The sequence below is a fragment of the Poeciliopsis prolifica genome, unplaced genomic scaffold (assembly GCF_027474105.1).
Source record: "Poeciliopsis prolifica strain line A6 unplaced genomic scaffold, Auburn_PproV2 SCAFFOLD013, whole genome shotgun sequence".
In the NCBI taxonomy this organism is placed as follows: Eukaryota; Metazoa; Chordata; class Actinopteri; order Cyprinodontiformes; family Poeciliidae; genus Poeciliopsis; species Poeciliopsis prolifica.
The window spans coordinates 9,033,159-9,055,000 of NW_026562388.1; the positions used below are offsets into that span (position 1 = coordinate 9,033,159).

At 37.2% G+C, this 21,842-nt stretch overlaps 1 protein-coding gene across 4 annotated transcripts in view; it reads left to right on the plus strand.

Moving 5' to 3' along the window:
• The window catches only part of col12a1a (collagen, type XII, alpha 1a), a 62,692-nt gene extending 48,809 nt beyond the window's left edge, over positions 1–13,883 (plus strand). For 3 of the 4 annotated variants that reach the window (XM_055038163.1, XM_055038164.1, XM_055038166.1), the window contains 15 exons: positions 2,574–2,732; positions 3,021–3,098; positions 4,226–4,312; positions 4,727–4,780; positions 6,627–6,722; positions 7,039–7,092; positions 7,883–7,936; positions 8,213–8,266; positions 8,733–8,804; positions 8,888–8,923; positions 9,010–9,076; positions 9,160–9,342; positions 9,564–9,641; positions 10,564–10,734; positions 13,009–13,883. In XM_055038163.1, the coding sequence (XP_054894138.1) occupies positions 2,574–2,732; positions 3,021–3,098; positions 4,226–4,312; positions 4,727–4,780; positions 6,627–6,722; positions 7,039–7,092; positions 7,883–7,936; positions 8,213–8,266; positions 8,733–8,804; positions 8,888–8,923; positions 9,010–9,076; positions 9,160–9,342; positions 9,564–9,641; positions 10,564–10,734; positions 13,009–13,166 (1,401 nt within the window). In that variant the 3' untranslated portion in view covers positions 13,167–13,883. Of the gene's footprint in view, positions 1–2,573; positions 2,733–3,020; positions 3,099–4,225; positions 4,313–4,726; positions 4,781–6,626; positions 6,723–7,038; positions 7,093–7,882; positions 7,937–8,212; positions 8,267–8,732; positions 8,805–8,887; positions 8,924–9,009; positions 9,077–9,159; positions 9,343–9,563; positions 9,642–10,563; positions 10,735–12,081 lie in introns of all 4 variants that reach the window. The other variant, XM_055038165.1, reaches the window with a different exon arrangement.
• The last annotated feature ends 7,959 nt before the right edge of the window (positions 13,884–21,842 follow it).

A 21,842-nucleotide genomic window follows, 5' to 3' on the forward strand; every position in this document is an offset into this window, starting at 1 on the left:
ATTTAGGAGATTTTGAGACCATGACACTTTGATTTAACAGTTTCTTTCAGCATAATAGATCATGAAGTACTATGCTGAAGAGCTACATAGGTTTTTGTAAATATTATCTACACTCTTCTAGCTATCTGTCAAAAGCTCACAGTTGTGGTATTTGTTTCTTTCCAGCATATGAATCCAAATATTAGATCCTTATGTTTGACTCTTCTTAAAAGCATTGCAATATGATTTCTTGCAAAATGCAAACAAAGACATCAAGAATCTCCATGAAAAATACAAAACAGTTCTTGTCATGTATTTGCACTGTGGGATGTCGAAAGCTGAACAATAGAATGCAGTATGTTGTCCTGCTGACTTGGATGGATTTAACTAAAACTATCCGAGTTAAGTCAAACTGCATTTAAAGATTCCCCACACAGACTATGAGTCCCTTTTTATGAATCCTTTTTTTCTCCAACAGCACCTTTTTAATCAGCAAGAGTCTTATCCAAGATCAAAGTTCACTCAAGAGATGTGCTGGCCCAAACATCAGAGGATACTAAATAGTTTTGCAGTTCAACCATTCAACAACTACACAACTTTAGAAAACGTTGGCTCAGTATTTGATGAAAATTAACCGTTTCTTCATTTGTCTGTTTTCAAAGCAGACTAATCTTTGAATGCACGTGTGTGTTTCGGTTCTCTCAGCTTGTGGCTGTAGTGAGGACTGTTGTCTGAATGTGCACTGGGTGGCTATTTGGGGGTGAAGTGTTGCCATTCCATGGGCTGGCGAGTCCGCAGTGGTCTACCTAGCTGCCTATTTGTTGGTCTGCAAAGTAAGTGCTGGCGCTGCCTGCGGTGGTGGTTTGAGTTTACATGTTGTCAGTGGTTTTTGTAAACTTTTTCGGCTCTTTTGGGTTGACCTCAAAAAGTGTGTGTTTTTGGCATCCAAGCTGAAATCTCACTGACAGTGATCAGCCTTTTGTTGGTTTTGACTAAAAGTACTTGGTTTTGCACATCAAATTCCCTGAGTAGTGTTTTTTTTTATTCAATCTTTATTCATCATAACATTAATGGTACATTTAGATTGGGGATTGTTGTTCAAGATGCTATATAGCAATAGTCCTAAAAATGACCCCTGTTGCTCTCCCACACTTTGCTAATGTGATCTTCACATTACAAAAAAATTCAAGACAATTATAGAGGAAATTCAAGATGTACTTATTTTTCTTATGCTTTGCATGCACAAACAGAAATCTGAAACTCCTTTGAAAAAGATAAGATAAAAATGCAGATTTTGGATTTTGGGATGAGTTGAAGCATAATTTTAATGCCTGTGTGAATGGGAATCAATTCTCAGTGTTTATTGTGTTTCACCCCAGACAGTACAAACTTGTAATTTTTTTTTTCATATAATTTCATAGCGAAATAAAATCTTTAGTGTATAAATGAAACTAAAACACTGTCTTTCAAGATTTTGGATTTTGGAAGACGACAGAACAGGAAAGAGGGAGCCAGAAAAAATAAAATCCTATCTGCTGTGAGCCATGCAAAGATGTTTAAATAGTAAAAGCAGAGCTGGAGTCAACATGTAGAGAGATGAAGCAACAAAACAAATTGTTAGCAATTCATTTAGACGACCAATTTTTCAACACTTTCTTGCACTGGGTCCATCTCACAACTCAGTTAAGGGAGCTCTGAAGGCTCCCAGGACAGTTTTTTTCTAGATTTACTTTTTATTGATTTCAGTATTTTCATAGGTTTACTTATTAGTCAAGGATGTTCTGCATATACAAGCATATATGTATAAAATGAATGCATTAAATTGTTTGGGAAACCCTGAAGGGCATCACGGTTTACATTTATGCTAGGACCCTGGAATAAATGGCACCTCTTTCCCCTTTGTGGTACACCAAATAGTTTGTTCTGCTTCCAAGGAAGTAGACTGTAATTTTGTGAATAGTTGCCAGGAACTATGGTCTGGTTTGTGGTTGATATAGCTTTGTGGAGAAAAATGGTAGCAAGCTTTTTCCTGACATAAAGAGATCTTGTTTGACTTCAGAGTGGGGGAAAATTTGCAACTGCAAAAAGAAAAGTATGGAAAGTGTAGGACTTATGATGGCGAGCCACAGAAGATATTGTTTCAAGATGTGTGGATGGGGCCTCTATGTACAGGAAATCTAAGAATTTGGTGCATTTTTCGCTCTGTTGTTATATAATCACAGACCACAGATGAATAGCTAGCTGTTGCATAGGTTCTTAAGGTCTAGAGTTGTCTAGATGCATCAAATGTCAGTCTTTTACTAGATCAAAAAGGATTTCAGGGTAATTTCATCTGTACTTAACAAGGTGTTTTATAGGCTTAAGACTTCTGAACTCCCCAAATTAAGTGGAATACAGTTACTATAGGGCCTCATTGTTCTCTTTTTGAGAACAAGCACATCTCTTCAAAATATAAATGAGTCCTGGTATCATCTTTTTAAATTTCCAGTGCACAAATTTATTGTGCAAGAATAAATTGGATACAGGTGGTATTTCAATAAGACAAGGATTTTTTTGTTAAAAGCTTCCCCTTCTCCATCGTCTGTCTCTTCTAGATTCACATTACCATTTCACCAGAAAAAGTCAAACTCACTGTGGACTGCCAAGAGGTGGCAGAGAAACCCATCAAGGAGGCCAACAACATTACGCTGGAGGGCTACGAAGTGCTTGGCAAGATGGTCAAGTCTTCAGGTTCAAAGAAGACCTCAGCAACAGTAAGAGCAAAGCAAGCCAAGCTTGTTAAAATGCAAAAGTGACATCTGGAAGAGGATCTAGCAGTGTTCAAAACAATGAACATCTCAAATCTGTAGTGCATTAATGCTCCAGCTAAATTTTAACTATTCCCAGGGTTGGCTGTTGAAAGAATGAAAGTCTGCAAGCCTCCATTTCTCCCTGGACCCCATTGTATTTTTTTCCAACTTTGTGTTTTTTTTTTTTTTATTAGGAATGGGAATTATTTGAAACACCCTTCAGTGTATTCTCCCTCATATTGTATCTTGCAGTTCCAGCTCCAGATGTTCGATATTGTCTGCAGCTTGAGTTGGATTAGCCGAGACAAGTGCTGCGAGCTGCCAGCCACAGTAAGTGTCATTTTAGACTTCCAAACAATTTAAAATAGAAATGGGATGGATGTTGACATATTACAATCTCTCATGTTGTTTGTAAAGTAATAGTCTTAATTCTAGGAAAGTTGGTTGTTTATAAAGTTGGGGTTACTTAAATCAGGGAATAAATAGGCAAAAATATAGGAAGGAAGATATGCAGCAAAGGCTCTGAGGTTGGAAATTGTACCCTGGATGACCAATATATATGGGGTGCTTGCTCTACAAATACACTAAATGCTTCTTCTCTGATATTTATTTAACTTTTAAAACATTTTGTACTGTGTTGAAGTAAAGATAAAAATGAAAAAAAATAAGTGTTTACGTTTCAGGTTGCCATTAGCATCTTTAATTAGCCTCACAGACCACGTTCCTAAAACAGCAGATCCTCTCTCACCTTGAGATTGTCGATCAATCACTCTGAGATTTCTGAAAAATCTGCCAACATTTCTAATTCCAGCAAGTTATGTGATCGATAATCTGAAAAACACCACACAATTTCACGATCTATTGCTAAATACAGCTGTTCAGAGAAAACAAAACCCATCTCAAATTGTCTGGAAAGAACTTTGTATCCTGGGTAATTTTGATAATTTGACTATATGAAGCATGAGTCCCAGTTGCATAAAAACAAGTCCTTCTTTGGCTCATGAAGCAGACAGTAAAAAGAATCATTTATGTTCTGTGGGAAATACATGATACTTGCACTTACAGCCAATTACAAGCAATTTATGTGTAATTTTCTCCAGATATGAATACATCACATCAATGATTGGAGTTGTAATTCGTTATGCTTGAAGACAACAACGCAGAAATGTGAAATGAATCTGCAGCTGCAGCATTTTGGTCTTAAAGCCCAGTTTTCCGAGTCACACTTGCAACATTAATCCATTCTTGCCTTTTATGGGTTACAAAACTGCCTCATCTTTTATAAATCCCCAGCAAAGCAAAAGACAGAGATATCCAGGATAAGGTCATTAATTTAATTTCCTCTGTTTTAGATTGCCAGGAAATGTCTTCAGGTGTCAGAGTTTAAAATGGAGAATAATAAAACTAAAGCAAGCATGTATGTTACATTTTTATCTCTGCATCTTCTTTCCTTCCAGCGAGACGAGGCCAAGTGTCCTTCCCTTCCCCATTCCTGTACTTGTACACAGGACAGCATTGGGCCCCAGGGGCCTCCTGGACCCTCGGTAAGCCTCGCTATCACTGTTTTTTGTCTGTCCTCGCCTGATAAAATTGTTTTCTCAGAAGTCTTAGATGTTTTAAAGATGATGATAAAGCCATATTGTTTTCCACTAGGTTTGCACGTTCTTTGCACAGTTTGAACTTTATGCAGCCGAGAATGTTTCTTGCATAATCCTTTTTTTCTCTAAATGGAGAAAGCAGCACAAAGAATGAGTCTAACATCTTACAAAGAAATGGGTGCTTAGGGATGAGTGTCAAGAGATAAATGTTTCATGATAAAACAACAGTCTGCAATATGTGTACTCAGTAAACTCACTTAGGCCCAGCAAGGAAGTCCTAATGCCTGGGGTTTAAGGGCTTCAGAATTTGCTTCTGTTGTTACGCTTAGCTCTTGCTTCTGCCTCTTCACTTTTTTTCAGGGCAGTCCAGGTTCTAAAGGACCTCGAGGAGATAGAGGAACACCTGGGAACCCTGTGAGTTCAAATTTAAATCACTCAACGCACGCTGAATATTGTCACTAGTGAATACCGTTATTGTGTCCTGTTCTACTATTGTTTATTTTTACACATGGTTGGGAAAAAGTAATACCTCTTGAACTTTTTTAGTCATCTAATTAGTAAATAAAAAACACCTTTGAGCAAACCGCACAATTTAGATCAACACACACAGCAGACATGTCAGGAATGAAGTTGTGGAAAAATTTAAAGCAGGGTTAGGCCAATGAACAATAACCCATGCAGCCAAGGGGCACCTGCTTGGTCTGCAGGAACTGCAAAATCTGTCAACAGGACTGCTGTGCCTTCCACAAATCTGGCCTTTTCAGAAAAGTAAAGCTGCACAGTGTACTGCTTATAAATCATCATCTAAATATCAGTGTGTGCAAAGTGTTTATCTCAAGGGACTATTTAGTGTGCAATAATTGTTGGCTTATACATTCAAACTATGGACTCACATTTTTCATGCTAGTGTAATATTTCCCAGGTTGAACAAAGTCACAGGCAGGAGATGCTCATGCTGGACAAAAGACAGTACTCAAAATGCTAAAGCTCATAGAGGGATGGAAGCACAGACGAAATAGGAAAGAAGTTAATAGTCTTATATCTGAACGTATGTTGGCAAGATTTTCTGATGCCGTGCAGCACTACAGATGAGTGGCAAAACTGTTGAATTGCTAAGAGAAAGCAAAAAGAATCCCACTCTGCAGTTTGACTCAAGCCATTTAAGAAGACGCAGCAAATGTGTGAGAAAATCTGATGATTGAACTGATTAGTTATAGTTTAACTAGGTCTGAGTCTAAAAATTAAATGTAAAACTATATGTGGAAGCTAAATGTAAAAATACACAAAGTATATTTGCATGCTTAACGACATATTCTCGGTCTGCTAAATTCAAGTGTAATATGTCATTTTGTGTTTTTATTGGTGCGGTATTCTGTTTTTCTGCTATAGAGTGGTTCTTTTTCATCAAAGGCATATTCTGATTTGCTGCAAAAAAATCTGTTTGTGATTGGCTGCTGGTGTCATTTCTTTAAATATGTTTTATGTTGCAAACGTAGTTGCTAACACAATAATAATGTACTTTGCTTTTGAAAGATACATGATGTTTCATACAAACCAAAAAAATGTTGAACAATACCATTTACGATGTTTGTTAGCCCAGATACCTGTGCTCAGATCAGCCTCACTGCACGCGCATATTAGCAGTATAAATACAAACCCATACCCATAGAAGTACATGTAGAGACATGCTGCAGAACACTTACAGCTCTAATAACAGCAAAGGGTGGTCTTACAAAAAATTAAATCCTGGGGCTTAATACTCTTCAAATAATGCATAATGTTCCTTCCAATTTATAATTATGCACTATTCTGTGTTGGCCTATCACATATATTTCCTTTGCCGTTTATAATCATATCATGATAAAATGCAAAAAAAAAAATGATAATAATAATTTGATGCATTTTGCATTCAGAAAATGCCTAAATTTTGAGTTCTAGATTTATAAGGCTTGTAAATTCAGAATATCAGCAGTGGTTAGATAACAAAGAAAACTATTCCAGAGGTCTGCCTCTTAAAGTTTAATTTATCCTCTACATAGAAATTGCACACATCTGAAAACAGTTAAATGTATATTTCCCCACAGTAAATTTCTAGGAGGCCCATGTCAAATATTTTGAAGGTCTATTTCCCAGAACTGTCAGTGCTAAACAACGAATCATCTGTCAGCACAGTTTCAGGCATAATTAAGTTTGACTTTAACCTTCTTTCCAAATATTGTGATATTCTACCATCTTGCTGATGATATGTGTATTGCCGCAGGGTCCAATGGGTCCACGTGGTGAGTCAGGACTCCCAGGTACGATGGGACCACCAGGTCCACAAGGCCCTACAGGACTTTCTCGGCCTGGAGAACCTGTAAGATAATTTTCATTGGCAAATCCTTTTGGCATTGAAATGTGTTTTGTTAATTGTACCATTTACATGCCTTGTCTACCTTCTGATTGGTGAAGAATGCCTGATCCAAACTTTGCTGTGCATCACCACTTAGTGGGATTTATAACTGTCGTCAAAACACATCTCACTCCCCTATTCTACCTTCCAGACATCCAGAGAGAGTTGTTATTTTCTTTACTGATCCTATTAAAATCTCCCATCAATCACAAACATGGAACAAGTGAGTGGGTAAAGTAAAGTGTGCTATCCTTTCTTTTTCCTCTTCCTATTTTTTTAGGGTCGCCCAGGACCTAAAGGAGATCGTGGCGATCAAGGCATTACTGGTTTGCAAGTAAGAACTTTTTGTTCATTTGTGGTGTATGATCGGGAAACTAGAACTATCCGCAGGGAGCAGCGTTTTCACTGGAATGTGAATTTAGTCCAACAATCAGGATGAAACCACAATGAGATTTGCGAGCTTTATCATGCCAACCCTAAGGGAGACCCAACTCTTAATTTGGTCCTCTTGAGTGACAAACGGTAAAAGAACAGCAAAGCCTTAAAATGATATAAGGAATAGATGGTACTTCTTATTCCTGAGAATAAAAGATCTGTGTAACTGAAGTAGAATGGGATTTAGAAAGACTTAAAATGACCTCTAGGTGTTTCAGCATGTAACCAAAGTTCATAGAGGTTCTTTACATTTCTGTTACTTATGTCAGCAGTTAAATTTGAGTCATTTGCCAGGGAGCAAAATTCATGTGGTGAAAGGGTGACTTTATCCAGGTGATGTCATTCATTCAACTCCCACCATTGAGCTGGTGAGGAAATCACCACTGCTTGGGCTTGAAATAAGAAAGTATGGGAGAAAATCCCGCCCTGTAATGTTCAGAGTCTATTGGCAGCAGCATCTTTGCAATTTGACCTGATGTGGCCTGTTGTAGAAGAACAACGATCATATGAGACACAGGAGACTTTTCAGAGTTTCTACAAGCAAAATAATATGTTATCTTTGGCTAAATATGTATGAAAGAAATGCATTTTCAGCATATTGAAAGCCTTTAGACACACTGGAAGGGCTACATAAATGGCTACAGTTTTTGGTGATTTCTTTATGATAAAGTGTATGTGTTTTTTCCCAGGGTCCTCCTGGGCCACGCGGTCCTCTGGGCCCTGTTGGACCAAGCGGAGCTCGGGTAAGAATTCCATGCTAGCATAAAGTATGCATTGAGTCAAAAGCCCTTAAAATGAATCAAGCTCTTTAACATCATGCTTTATATGGTATCTTGAGTAAGTTGTTGGTGTTTAACTATATTCACATGTAGTTAAGCCTGTAAAGGTGTTACTCCTTATGTTAAAAAGGCACCCTTAAGGCAAAAAAAGCCCCTTAGATTATGACAATGATATATTAAACTACCATGCTCCCCGAGGAGCTATAACTCACATGTGACTGGGTGTTGTTTCTTTTAAAGGGGCCACCAGGAAAAGAGGGGCCATCTGGACCCAGAGGCCCACCAGGGCCAATGGTGAGTATCTATAGGTACCAAATAAATAATGCTTTGTGCTTTTTTATTGATATTGTATATCTGAAAAGGAAAAAAAAAAAACTGCTCCTCTGGCTCCACAGTTCCACTCTGCTGGAACAGCACATAAAAATCAGAGTGGCTCTCCCACTGTTGTGAGAATGATGCATGCATCTCTCATTTTCCCTTTTGCGGTGGTTTGCGGAGGTCTGAATTTGCTTAATCCAGCCATCATGTTAACAGAGCGTACATGGTCTATAGCATCAAGACTGCCACAAGAGTCATTAGTGTGATGGTTGGTGTACATGCAATTCCATGTACTCCACTGTTCTTGGCAGCTGATTTCTCCCACTCTGCAGATGTCAGAGCACAAATCCCAACTTGACGCTTGTTATACAACTGTTAACTGGGAGCAGGAGTAAAATGTTGCCCTAAGATTTACTAAGATTTCAAATATTTTCTGTTTTAGGGAAGTCCTGGAAATCCAGGTATACCAGGGATCACTGGAAAACCAGGCAAACCAGGAGACCCAGGAAGCCCAGTATGTACTGAATACTTAAATGAAAATATATGATGAAAGAAAATGTTTGATGCTTGATTTGACTTAGTTGTTGTTTTTGAAAGGGACCTGTTGGCCTTAAAGGAGAAAAGGGAGAGAAGGTAGATTGTACCTAAATGCACGTTTTACATATTTCTGTGTCAAGAAAAGAGACTCTTGTCTTCAATAAGCTGTCTTTGATTTCCAGGGTGACTTTGCATCCCAGAGCATGATGCGTTCCATTGCCAGACAAGTTTGTGAACAGCTTGTGAACAGTGAGTAAAACATCTCCCAAGCTTCTGGCAGTTTAATAGTCCTCAACAAGTTCTACTTGATGAAATCCATCTGAATTTTGCAGGCCAGATGAGCAGAATTGATGTGCTGCTCAACCAGATTCCCTCCGGATATCGCAGCAACACTCCTGGGCCTCCAGGTCTTCCCGGCCCTCCTGGTGAGCCTGGATCCCGAGGAGAGCCCGGACAACCTGGAAGATCTGGATTCCCTGGAACTCCAGGATTACCTGGAAATCAAGGAGAAAGAGGTACTTTTCAGAAGTCATGGGAATATATTGACTGATCATAATAATTTAAATGTTGAGCAACAAAAAGAACCCTAGATAAATTATATTAATCACATTTTATGCATCATGATGTATAACCACATCATGATGCAGCCACCACAATGTTCCATGCTGGGGAATGGTGTGTTAGTGTTTACTTCCTTGTCTTCCTTGTCTTTATTTATTTATTTATTTATTTGCAGGTTTACCAGGAGAAAAAGGGGAAAGAGGAGCCCCTGGAAATGATATTAGAGGACAAAGAGGCCCAGCTGGACCACCAGGTAATACAGGTCTAAGGTCACAAAATCATACTAAACGTTTGCATTGATTTTTTTTTTTTTACTTTCTCTGTTGTATCTATTTGGACAAAAGCACAGTCTATGCTTACAATTCAACATAATCACAGTATTATGTAACAGTACATCATTTCCCATGCTATTTTTTTCTAACAAAAAAAAAAAAAACAGAACAATGATATTCATTGTTCTGTCAAATGAATATCATGCTTCCCCACCACACTGAATATTCAGAGCTGTTGGTGGTTACATATTCAGGAAGGATTATATTAAAACTAAATGGATTTGTTTTGTCTATTCAAACTCAGAGCTAATATGCTGTTGTAGAAACATCTAAAACTTTTTTATGTTTGTTGAACGTTTGCCTAAAAGCATTCTATGATTTTCTTTAGCATTTCCATCCCTTTTGCAGTTCAAGTCAAAGCAACAGGAAATGTTTATTTATTAAGTTACTCAACAGCAAACACTGAAGACTCTGTTTCTGAATGAAGTGATAAAACACCAAGGACGAGAGAGAGGAAGTCTACACTGATGACTCAGTTCTATGAGTGTGTGTGTTGGGGGTGGGGAGAGGGTGAAGAGATTTAGATTGTTGGAGAGTGAGCTTTCCTTGGTGGCTGCATTGACAACACATGGATTCACTTTGCGGAGAAGGGGGGAAGAAAGGGGAAAATTCCATCCTGAGTTTGTGCTGTCTAGACAGATGGGTTGGGGGTAACTCCACTCAACTCCAGACTGTGTCTCGCTTTTTTTTTTTTTTTTGTTCTTACTAAACTCTAATTGAGCAGTTGAAAAATTGAAACTGCAGCTCCATGACCCCAAATGTTTCCACAGAAAGTTTACAGGTGATGTCACTCAAATTCCAGAGGGACTCCCTTTCCTAAACGGGCCTCACTCTCTCTTGCAGGGCCACCAGGAGAGTCGAGAACAGGTCCCCCGGGTCCTTCTGGTTCCTCTGGGCCTCGTGGGCCTCAAGGCCGTCAAGGTGTTCCAGGTGTGAGGGGACCCCCAGGGCCCCCTGGATACTGCGACTCCTCTCAGTGTGTGGGCATTCCATATAATGGACAAGGATACACAGGTACCCCCACTACGGTCTAAGTCCTGCATGGTTTGACTTGAAAAAAATAGATGAAATCTACACAGACTATATTTGCAACTCATTGCTATATTTTCTTGATGATATTTGGAGGTCTTTATTTAGGGGTTCCTAATAGTTATTAAACATAGTTAAAACCCTTTCAGACCCAATTTGAAGGACTAGAACACAGATTAAAAAGCAGAACTTTGAGATGAACTGCATCTAAAAGTCATGTCTTGAAGAAACAGGACATAGTAATTGCATTATGCAAATAACTTAACCGTCTGAAATCTTCACCGTGGAGCTCTTTGCAACTCGCTTTAGTGCTAACATACTGTAAGTACTGGTTTATATGTCAACATTTTTTAGATTTAAATCAAAATATGATGAAATCAGTGAAAAGTAGTGTCTTTTTTGCAATTTCAGGAATTATAACAAATTATGATTTTCTTGTTAGATCTCAAAGGATCTAATGTAAGATTCTTTCAGTTTTTTTTATAAAACTCTTTGCTTATAACTTTCCTTCTGCTAAGTTGCATACTGTTCAATTTCCCTCAAATGCAAGTCATACAACAAATATGTAGTTATAATTATCATTGCAATGAAACTTTGAAACAGATTTCTTTATTTAAATGAAATATTCATCAGAGTTACTTCAGTCCATTTCTCCGTAAAAAAAGTTGTTCTGCTACACAGACTTGGTACTTTCCTTGAAAGTTAAAAAAACAATATATTATTTCAATATGGCTGGTGTTGAGTTTAATAATGATTATGTTATTAATGATACTAATAATTTAGAAATGCCATTTTAGAGAACGTTCTACATGGTGCAACTTTTCTGACGGTAGATTGTAGCTACAGTTTTTTGACTTCCTAGCCTCTTTTAGCTGCTGCTCCTTTAATGTAGCTCAGGCCAAGTTGTTCATTCTACTTTTAAGGAGGATCCAAATAATGTGACACTTTTGGCTTTGGAGGTCTTTGTGGAGCTTCAGTACACTAATTAGCCACCAAGAGACCCCAACCATCTGACTTGTATCCAGATTAACAATCCGTCTTATAAATTTTTTACACTGAAAACATTTTCGTACATAGGTCAAAATAGTACAATCCCATGTGTATTATTTCTAATGTGAATGAAGCCAGAACTTTGGCAAGCCTGTTGCGCTAAGTTTTACAACAGCTATTCTGGGAATAGGAGGGAACGCTTATAAAATACGACATTTTAATACCTCCTGACATTTGATGTTCAGTTTTGAAAGTTGCATGAAAGCAATTAGCTGATGTATGATGACTTACATTGCATTAATTAACTGCTAATAACGCACACCCTTTTTGAACTGTTTTCAGGTTTGGCATAGTAAACTTTCTAAGTCGTCAGTGCCGCTTACATTCTGAGATCCTGTTTGTGAGATGTTTGTCCAGTTGCTTTGGGGCTTGTAAGAATAATCACCATGGACATATTTAACATTACAAAAGGAAAAGAAATGCAAAAAGAAAGAAAACGGAGCGTGCTGGCACTAACACGATGTCACAGCTACAAGCTACAGTGATGGCAACCTGCTGGCCTGTTTGCATATTGAACTACAAACCAATGGGGGAAAAAACAGAGACTGGGCATTTTCTACGAAGGACACAGCATGTACAAACCGACCAACTCAGCTACTAACAAAGAGGATATCAGAATAATAATACAGAGGTGTAAATAAAGCTTTTTTTTTTTTTCTTTTTGCTTTGTAAATGACTGAACTGGGACATTTTACTAATAATAAAGAAAAGAAAATTCATGTTAACCTTTTCATTGAGCTTGTGCCTCATAACACACTGCTTACTTACACCTGGCATAACCCCTTTTCACGACGCTTTAGTGACCTTTTAGCTCTGTAGCTCTGCTCCAGACTAAAGCATGTTTCATTTGTTCATTTAGTTATCATGGTATTTGTGTACATTGGTTGAGTCAGTGCAAAATGTGTTTCTCCAGCCAGTTCATGTTTTTTAAATAGTGGTATAAGCTGGTCATTTTACCACTTTTATAGAAATGAAATATCATGTTGGATTTTACTGTAAAAGTTTGAAACTAAATTTAAAGGTGTTTTAATTTTCATTTGTTTTTTGGTTCTCAAGGAGGCAAAAAAAATCCATTTCTGACAGGAACATTTGTTAATTCTACAGTGTAGTATTAAAATTGTTCATGTAAAAATGTCTTGAAGCCACATCCAATGTTTTTTTTTTTGTTTATGTTTTTTTTTTTTTCAATTTGGCCAAATATTCTTTTAGCCACCCGTTACCAGCCTGCACCTGAGGTAGAGACTATACCTGTGGAGCCAGTTGGAGAATTTGGAGAATTTGAGACAATACAGTCACGCGGTGACTCCAGAGGCCAGCGAAGACAGAGATCACTACAATCAGACAATACAGGAAGACTGGCATTATAGCTACATACAAACAGTATTTCCCAGAATAAATCATTTCCAAACATTTAAAGAGGACACACAGAACAAAACAAATAATTATATGGGTTTGATACCTCTGGCTTTATTGAACATATATATATATTTTTTTTGACACAAGAAAGTGTAGCAAGTAGACTAGCTTTGTCACAAACCTGTGTGCTTGCTAAGTGTTTCCCTTTCGTGTCAGCCTGTAACATATCTGCAAGTGTTCATCAGACTCAAGTTTGTAAAGCACTAATCATGTGAAAAACAACAACAAAGTAGTTCAGTATGTGTGTTCGTGGACAGTAACAAAATGCCTGAATTGTTTCCGATTTCAAAATGTTACGCTTTTTCAGATCCTTCACTGGTTGCAAACAATTTTATGCCCAACGATTTCAGTTTCATGCCGTTTTTTGCCTCCTGTAAACAATGAGATATTCTGACTAACTGTAGCAAATCAAATGTTTTTTGTTGTGTTACCAAATGTTACATTGCATGAATATGTTGTATATTTACTGAAGTCAGAATATAGTTTTTTTTTTGTTTATTTTTTTTTCTGTCAAAGCAGTTTGGATTTGGTGGCAAACCTATGGATATAGGATTGCTTTTTTTTCAACTGTTTCAACTGCACATTTTGTGAATTTACACACAGCCTTATTTTCTTATTTATTTCTGAAATGGAAGAGGCATTTTTCAATAAAACTACTGAAAATGTTACGCTTGTCTGGATATTTTCTCATTTTTGTGTGAGTTTGATTTACTGAACTTCTATTTGATAACATTAAACTAGCACATCATTGTGAAATAAATGAAAAATTATACTGAAAGGAGCATTCAACCTCATTTAACCTGACACCTTTAAATGACAAAACAGTGTAAATAATTGCTGTCAGATTCACCTGAATACTCAATGATTGTTATTATTTTTTAATTCAAGAGGCATTTTTATCTTCCTTTTTAATAACTGTCTTTCTAGTTTGTGGCATAGGATTTCATTTGGAACAGAATAAAAGAAGCCTAATACAAAACCACGCTACGCTTCAGATTTTAATTTTGTTAATATTTTGAAAACCATGAAAGCCATGGTTCACTCAACTTAACAGTAATGCGTTACTTTCCGTTGGTTTTCCACAAACAATTCCAATAAAATTGTGGTTTTCACATAGGAAAATGTGCAAAGCCCAACAGTATGGTGTCTAAAACCAAAGCTCGCTTGCCAAGATCATCAAAATGTCAGCTCTACAGCTGGTGTTGAGTCTATATTCCTATGAATGAGTTTGTTTGGTCATGAACGACAAACCTGATTTCTCTCAGTGCAAGTCCTGAAAATATGCTTTGAAGTTCTAACCTTGATTTATTTTGACAGCATAAGATACTTTTTTTATTTTTATTTTGAGCTCTCCTGAAAGTCAGCTTGAGCCTGGGCAGAATGTCAGGAAACAGGAGGGAGTTTGAGAACAACTTTACCATCACATGAACTGCAGATTTTTACATAAGTTGGCATTCATCCCATCAGGTTTATGCTAGAATCTCTGTGTGGAAACAATGCAGACGCATTTGAGCCAATACCTGCGTTGCGCTGATATTTCCACCAACTGAGCACATCTAATGACACAACTGGACCTAAACGAGATGTTTTTTTGATGAAAGAAGAACAGGCCAGAGAATTTCTGAACAAATGCCAGAGCTTAAACTGGGAGTGAAGCATTGAGGTCAAGATCACCACACTGAACAGACGTGTGAAAACTCCCTGCTAAAGAAAACCTTTTATGTTGGACTGCTATCTTGATGTGCTTAAGGAAATTGTGCAACACTTAAAAAAAAACAACTGAAAGCTTACAGAGGCTTGTATTTTATTAGGTATGGAAAAAGTATTTTATGTGTGTGAGCAGCTGTTACCTTACTTCACATATATTAAAACGCTTACAAGAAAATTGCATAACATTCTGCATATTGAATGGAATCCGTGTCAAATGGGGCTCGGTTCCTTTGCCTCTTGAAACAAAATCAAACTTACAGAATTCTTCTGTAGCCTTAAAGACATGTCTTCCTCTTACCCAACACCTTTTTCACTGTAATGTTTTCATGAGTCTTTATGGTCGTAAAGGGACATTAGTTGACAATTCAGCAAGCAACTGCGTTCATTTTGCGACATGAATTTCTTCAGGATCCAACAGAACTTGTGGCTGTAAGAAAGCTGGCACACTGTTTTTCTTTTTTCATCTCACCGTCTGACCTGGTATTTGAAGAAACACACCAGTTATGTGTGTCTAAACTTCAGCAGAAGGAGGATATTTTGTTGAACATCAAGTCCTGTCAGGTCTTTGAAGTGTTTGAGTTAACTTTGATCAGTTCCTGTTGTAAAACATTCCATGCATACTGGAGATAAATGCTTTGGAATTCAGTGTCCTGTTGCATTATGGTCAGCTCCCAGCTGACCACCTAGAAAGCAATTTAAATGCTACATAAGTCTCCCTCAAGTGGTCAAAAATTATTACCTGAATCAATGAGAACAACTTCTCAGTTGAGCAAAGTGTCTGAAAATAGCTAAAATCTGTGAATATTTGAGATTATCTCTAAAAACACATATAATTACCTACTTTAACAGTTCAAAAACCAAATATACCTGAAAATGCCTCGATAAGCACAGTGGAAACCATCTTAATACCACAGAAGCTAATGTCTACAGTTGAACTTTACTTGTTTAGCACATTTCAGCCACAAGGCAGTTCAAGTGCTTTATGTCATAAAAAACACCTTACAGTCACCAGTTGTGAAAAAAAAACAATAAACTTTGCATTTTGCCATAATCAAAATCATCAAGACACTCAAGTATGTCGATTAATGTTCATTTACTACTAATCAAAGGTAGGTGGGTTTTTAATCTTGATCGGAAGGAACTCAGTGTTTCAGCTGTTTTGCAACTTTCTGAAAGTTCACCCCAGATTTGTGGCGCGTAGAAACTAAGTCATCCTTATGTCCACTCTTGGGAGCACAGCCAATCAGTGACAGGGAATATGAATGGCACTTTTGAAATGGCTGCTTTATAATTGCTAGCCAACAGCATGTCCAGGTCTTTTGGCTTCTCATGCTGCATGTTCTCTCAAATATTTTAGATATGGTCTACAAAAAGGTCTTTAAATAGGGTAATTACTGTGTTCTGCCATGCAGTTTCTGTTTTATTGTGTCTCAATATGTTGGAGGCAACATAAAAGTGCCACCGCAGATGTTACTCAGTAAGTTGTTGTTAGCTTACCAAAGTGAGTGCGTTAGTTGATCCCACCCACCTTGCTTAGCTGGGCCATGAGAAGTTGAGCGCTAATGTCTTTCGTCTGTCTTCACTCCCCAGAATGCCGTGTGGTTCTGAAACAGAGCTCAATTCAATTATTTACATTCTATCCGATTCTCTATCAGATTTTCTATTTTCTAATGATCATTTGCCTATCGCAATAGCTATTTTTATTGTGTCATCTCCCAGCTCTTGTTTTACAACATCAAGTATTCTAGATTCCTTTACAGCATTCTATTCAAACCCACTTGAGCAAAGTAATGGTCATTTTGTTCTCTATATTATGATGCCATTGAAATTTGAAGTAAGATTTGAATTTACAGAGGGACCATAACAATAAGATCTGCTGGTTGCTAAAGCAGATACATATAAGGATGCAATAGTTTTTGTTGGACTTCCCTGTTAAAACCTTTTGAAGGGAATCAAGCAGTCCTTTTGAACTCAAAGGACTGTTTGATTCCTCAGAGGGCAAATATTCATTCACCGCACAGACATAAGTTTTCCACTTACTGAGACGCCAAAAGCAACAGCGAAGTAATACTCTCCCCACTTTGGCACAACCAGCAGTTCTCCAGCTTACGTTCCAAAAACTGGAATTATTTTGTGAGAAAGTAAAACAAAAACCCCAAAACAAATCAAGTCCTTATTTAGCCTTTTACATGGGACTGGGTGTCCAAGGAAGAAAAAACTAAAACACTATTTAATTAATTTCAGTAACCATTTAAAATAGTATGTATTATTTCTTTAATTTCGTTTCCCACAGTCACATTTATTCTGCTTGTGCCTTAATAGATTTCTATAAATGTAGCTTTAAATATCTATTATGCAGGAAAATAGACCCCAACACTGCACTAACTTCTCTAGTGCCACCATGAAGTTTTCTGATTATGGGAAATTTAAGCAATAGAGAAACCTGTAACAGTCACTTCACTGCATTTGCACTGTCAGTTTAAAATGGAAAAATCACAGTATGTGCTTTTTTTTCCATACCAATAACTGCAGCACATAGAGACTTTCTGCTGACAAATTGATTTACAAATGTGTTAGACATCTATATATTTTGCTGGTCATGTATGGATTTTGAATTTAATAATGCAAGATAAAAAAAAGAACAAAAAAAAAAGCACCACTACGAACAGAAGCCACACAGAGATCAGAGAGAGTATGGGTGTAGAGCCCATAAGATCCCGTGCTATTTATTATTTCAGAAGGCAAGTGAAGCATTGAAAGTCCTGTTCACAGCCCAATTCATGGCTGCATTTACCATTGCACACAGAGCACAGCTGTGAAGGTGGCTGGGTAAAGGGCAACAAGCGTCTGTTCTCTTACTAATCTTTGAAAAGGTTGGTACCAATCTTTGCAAAAAGTTTGCAACAATCTTTCTTTCTAGTAATTGTGGTGGTGTATTTGTAGAGAGATGAGGGTGGTCCCACATGCTTTGTTGTTTTGGCTGCAAATCTAATGAGGTGACACACAGATGGCCTTTCTTCACATGAGTTTATTTAGTCGGAGGGCTCATGCTTTCATACCGCATTTATTACTCCTGTTAATATGATCAAACTAATGTGTTCATTATTCATCAACCAATTCAAACATGTTCATTAATTATGTCTGAGCCTTTCTGATTTTCCCAGGCAAATGAAATGCTTAGCTAAGGCTTGTACATGTGTGTTTTCCATCCAGCCCAGTTTTTTTTTTTTTTTTTTCCAACATCTAACATTAAGTGAAATGTTTCAGCTTTACGAGCCAAATGATGGAGAAAAAAAAATCTGTTTTGGACATTGATTTTAGGCAACATGTCTCAGTAAACACATTCGACATTACACAGCAGCACTGTGTTGAGGGGGAGTTACCATTTATGAATGGAGAAGAAAGTCACGTCAAGATTATTTCAGTCATTGTGTCTTGTATTTATTTGGTTGCTTGTACTAAAAAAAAATCAGCAACTTAGTTTTGAGAAAAAAGTGTATTTCATATTTTCAAAAGATACACATAAGTTGCACCCCAGGTTACACTAAGATGAAACCACCATGATATGCATTTACATTAAATTATGTCAGTGTTCATAAATACATGACAGTCCTTAATATATCCAGATAAATATGAACAAAACTACATACTCGTCCAGGGGGAGCAAATGCTACAAGTCAATGACTCAATACAATCTGCTGTGCCAGCTTAGAAACTTTGTAAACTATTTTGAACAATGAATTGAGTTTGCTGTTCTGTTTGATAACTAGAAACAACTGCATTAAATTGAAATTACTTTTTGTAAAGTGTCTTCAGAGTTTTTACAAAGAGATTTAGGCTGATCTGTTTAGCTCTTTTAGATTCCAGACTAAAACTCTTATAGAGAAATAACTCAACCGGTCTTAGAAAAGGGCACTGAGAAGTCAGATTTTTAATTTAGTTTTCTTTCAGAGGTACCATTTTTTTGTCTTTTACCACTGTGAGAAACTGTTACTGACTTCTTTCAAATATTCACGTGGTTGCAAGAAGAAAAAAGCAGAATGTGTGGGTTTGATTTCTCAGTCATCCCAGAAAGGAGGATGGGAATACGCATAGACTTTGTTTTGGTAAATACTGTGTCACTCTTGATGGGTTAAGCAATAGTGAGAAATTCCTGTCTGATTTTTCCCTTTAGACTAACAGCTGCCGGGGGCTACAAACCCCCAAGGGAGAAGTGGTCTCCATGACTCAGCTTACAGAGAAAACAGAAGGTAAGTCAGAGCAGAAAATAACAGTCAATGTTCTGGAAAAACCTAGTAAAATGTACGGTTGTTCATATCGAGGATATGATGTAAATGTCTCATTTCTTTTGATTAAGCAACATAAAGATACTCACAGTGCTTTCCTTTTGAGAGTCTCGTCAAACAAGGCCTTTTGTAAATGTTTAAACTTCTTTTGACTTGTTTACAGTTAAATGGTGGTGTGGATCTGTGTAAATAAAAGAATATTAACTTAGGGATGCTGTCATATAATTTTATCATATCCATATGGTATCATTCTTGCCTCTTTATGAAGAAAAGATGCTTTGAATGGTGATTTAAACTTTATTTTTTTAAAAAGCAAAGGAAATGGCTATGTAGTTAATTATTTTGTTATTGAATAAAGGTTCTAGGCAATAAATCTTATAACGTTGGAAGGATTGTTTATTTCCGTTTAAATGATGCCACATTTACAGGAAACATGCATCTTTGTTTCGTGTTTTTCCACAGGACAACAAAGCCTATCTTCACACTGGAAGCTTTGAAGCTCAATTCCAATTTTTTGTGAATTTTTTTGTTTTTTGTGTGTGGTATTGCAAATTTCTAAGTATATGCAAACTTCCATGGAATGTCCTGTATGAACCTAAAAGTGTCTTACGTATACAGCAGAGGACACGGAAACATCATACGTATCAACTGTTAGTTTTCAGAAGTAAACATGGATAGTAATGGTAGAACATATCTTGCAATTTTGCAGCTGTTGTCCAACTGGAGCCAGCACATTAATAACTTAATCCTTATAATTGTCCACCATGGGTGTTTTTCTTCCCGCTTCTGCATACTGAGGCACAGAATAGTGATTTTTTCCAGCATTAATGACATACTGCAGTGGTGCCCAAGGTTGGTCCTTAAGAGCCGGCACCCTGCATGTTTTAGTTCTCTCCCTGGTGGTAGTAACAACCTTTTCAGTGTCAATGTTCTACTTAGGCCATCATTGGATCCAGCTGCAAACTAAACCAGGGTGAGAACTAAAACATTCAGGACGCCTGCCCTCAAGGACCGACTTTGAGCACCACTGACACTCTGGTCAGATGAATGGAACCTGGCCATCAAGACACAGATCACTTTTGAATAGATTAAATCTGCATCGAATGTAGGACCATATGTCTCAATGACCTGGTCACATTTGTAAAAATCCAATCTGTATTGTTCAGAATATTATGTAAAGATCAGAAACAGGTATCACAATGGATTGGATTGTGATTTGGATTGGATTTGGGTGACCTCAGGCTGTAGTGTGAACGTAGCCAAAGACTCTGACAAAAGTTGAAAAGGAACCGTGAAGACCTATTGTGTACTGGGACAGCTGATTCATGGAAAGGGAACAAATGAGTGATCACTGATCACTTCAGCTGTGAGGGGAAGAGAAAGGCTGGGGACTGAGAAAGGCTAACCAGGAAAAAGATTCAAGAGGAACATATTAAACACCAGCAAATCACTGGCATCAACTGACAAGGAAATCCTGGTAACCTGAACAAGTTTTCTTTGGAGGGAAACATCACTAATTTAAACAAACGTCCAGAAGTTCAGGCTTCTGGAAGAGGCCTTGTGAAGAACAAATCCATATTGTGGAGCTGGTGGAGTTGTATTGGAGTAGTTTGGGAGGTGGTGGGGCAACGTCTTAATAGATCACAAAGGAATTATTCATCCCAAGTGGAATAAGAAAGCAGCAAAAAAATGTGCAACAGAAGAGTCAGTTTTTGAACACACATTGGGAAAAGACTCATGAAAAGACGGAAGATCATGAAGGTTCAGGAAGTTCCCAAGAACATTTATTTATTTTGTATCACACAACCCTTTATATTTCCAGCCATAAACTTTCATCAAGAGTCAAACTGGTGAAACTGAAACTGATCTGTAGTGCTGGAACATTACATGATCTTTGATATGTTTAGAAAATAAAGGCAATAAAATTGGTTATTTCCACTCAAAATAATTTACAGACTCGTCAGCATTGACTTAGATTCTTTGAGTCTGAAGTTTAGATTTAATTCAAGAAATAAGTCTAAATTGTGTTTTTTAATTCTTCCAGCTCATTTGACTTGAGCAATAGCTGTACAATTTATGTACAATTCAATTGCCCCTATGGGGAAAAAATGAGACCAAAATAAATTAATTAAAACCCCTTTTCACCTTCTTAGTGTTTGTGGTGTGCCTAATCAAATAACAGATTTCAATTGACCCCTATAATATGCATTCAACATGCATTGTGCAGCTCATGCATTGTCCTGGTGTTCACTGAGACATGATGGATTACTAGACTGCTGAACCTCGCATAGATATTTATGTTCTTTATATATATATATATATATATATATATATATATATATATATATATATATATATATATATATATATATATATATATATATATATATATGCATATTTAGATTTGTCCCCAAAAAGTATTGTTTGTTTTTCAGTTGTATAACAGAGGACACATGTCACATAAAAGTGGAAAAGGTTAAGTACTGATTTATCTTGGTCTCAACCTGGTATTTTTACAGTGTTTAGTAGACTCCTAATATTCACTGTAGTTTCATGTTAGTCTTAAGAATTTGCTTACTTTGATTCTGGCCTCATAAACTGCTGTTCCCATCCAAACATTGGAATTTGGTC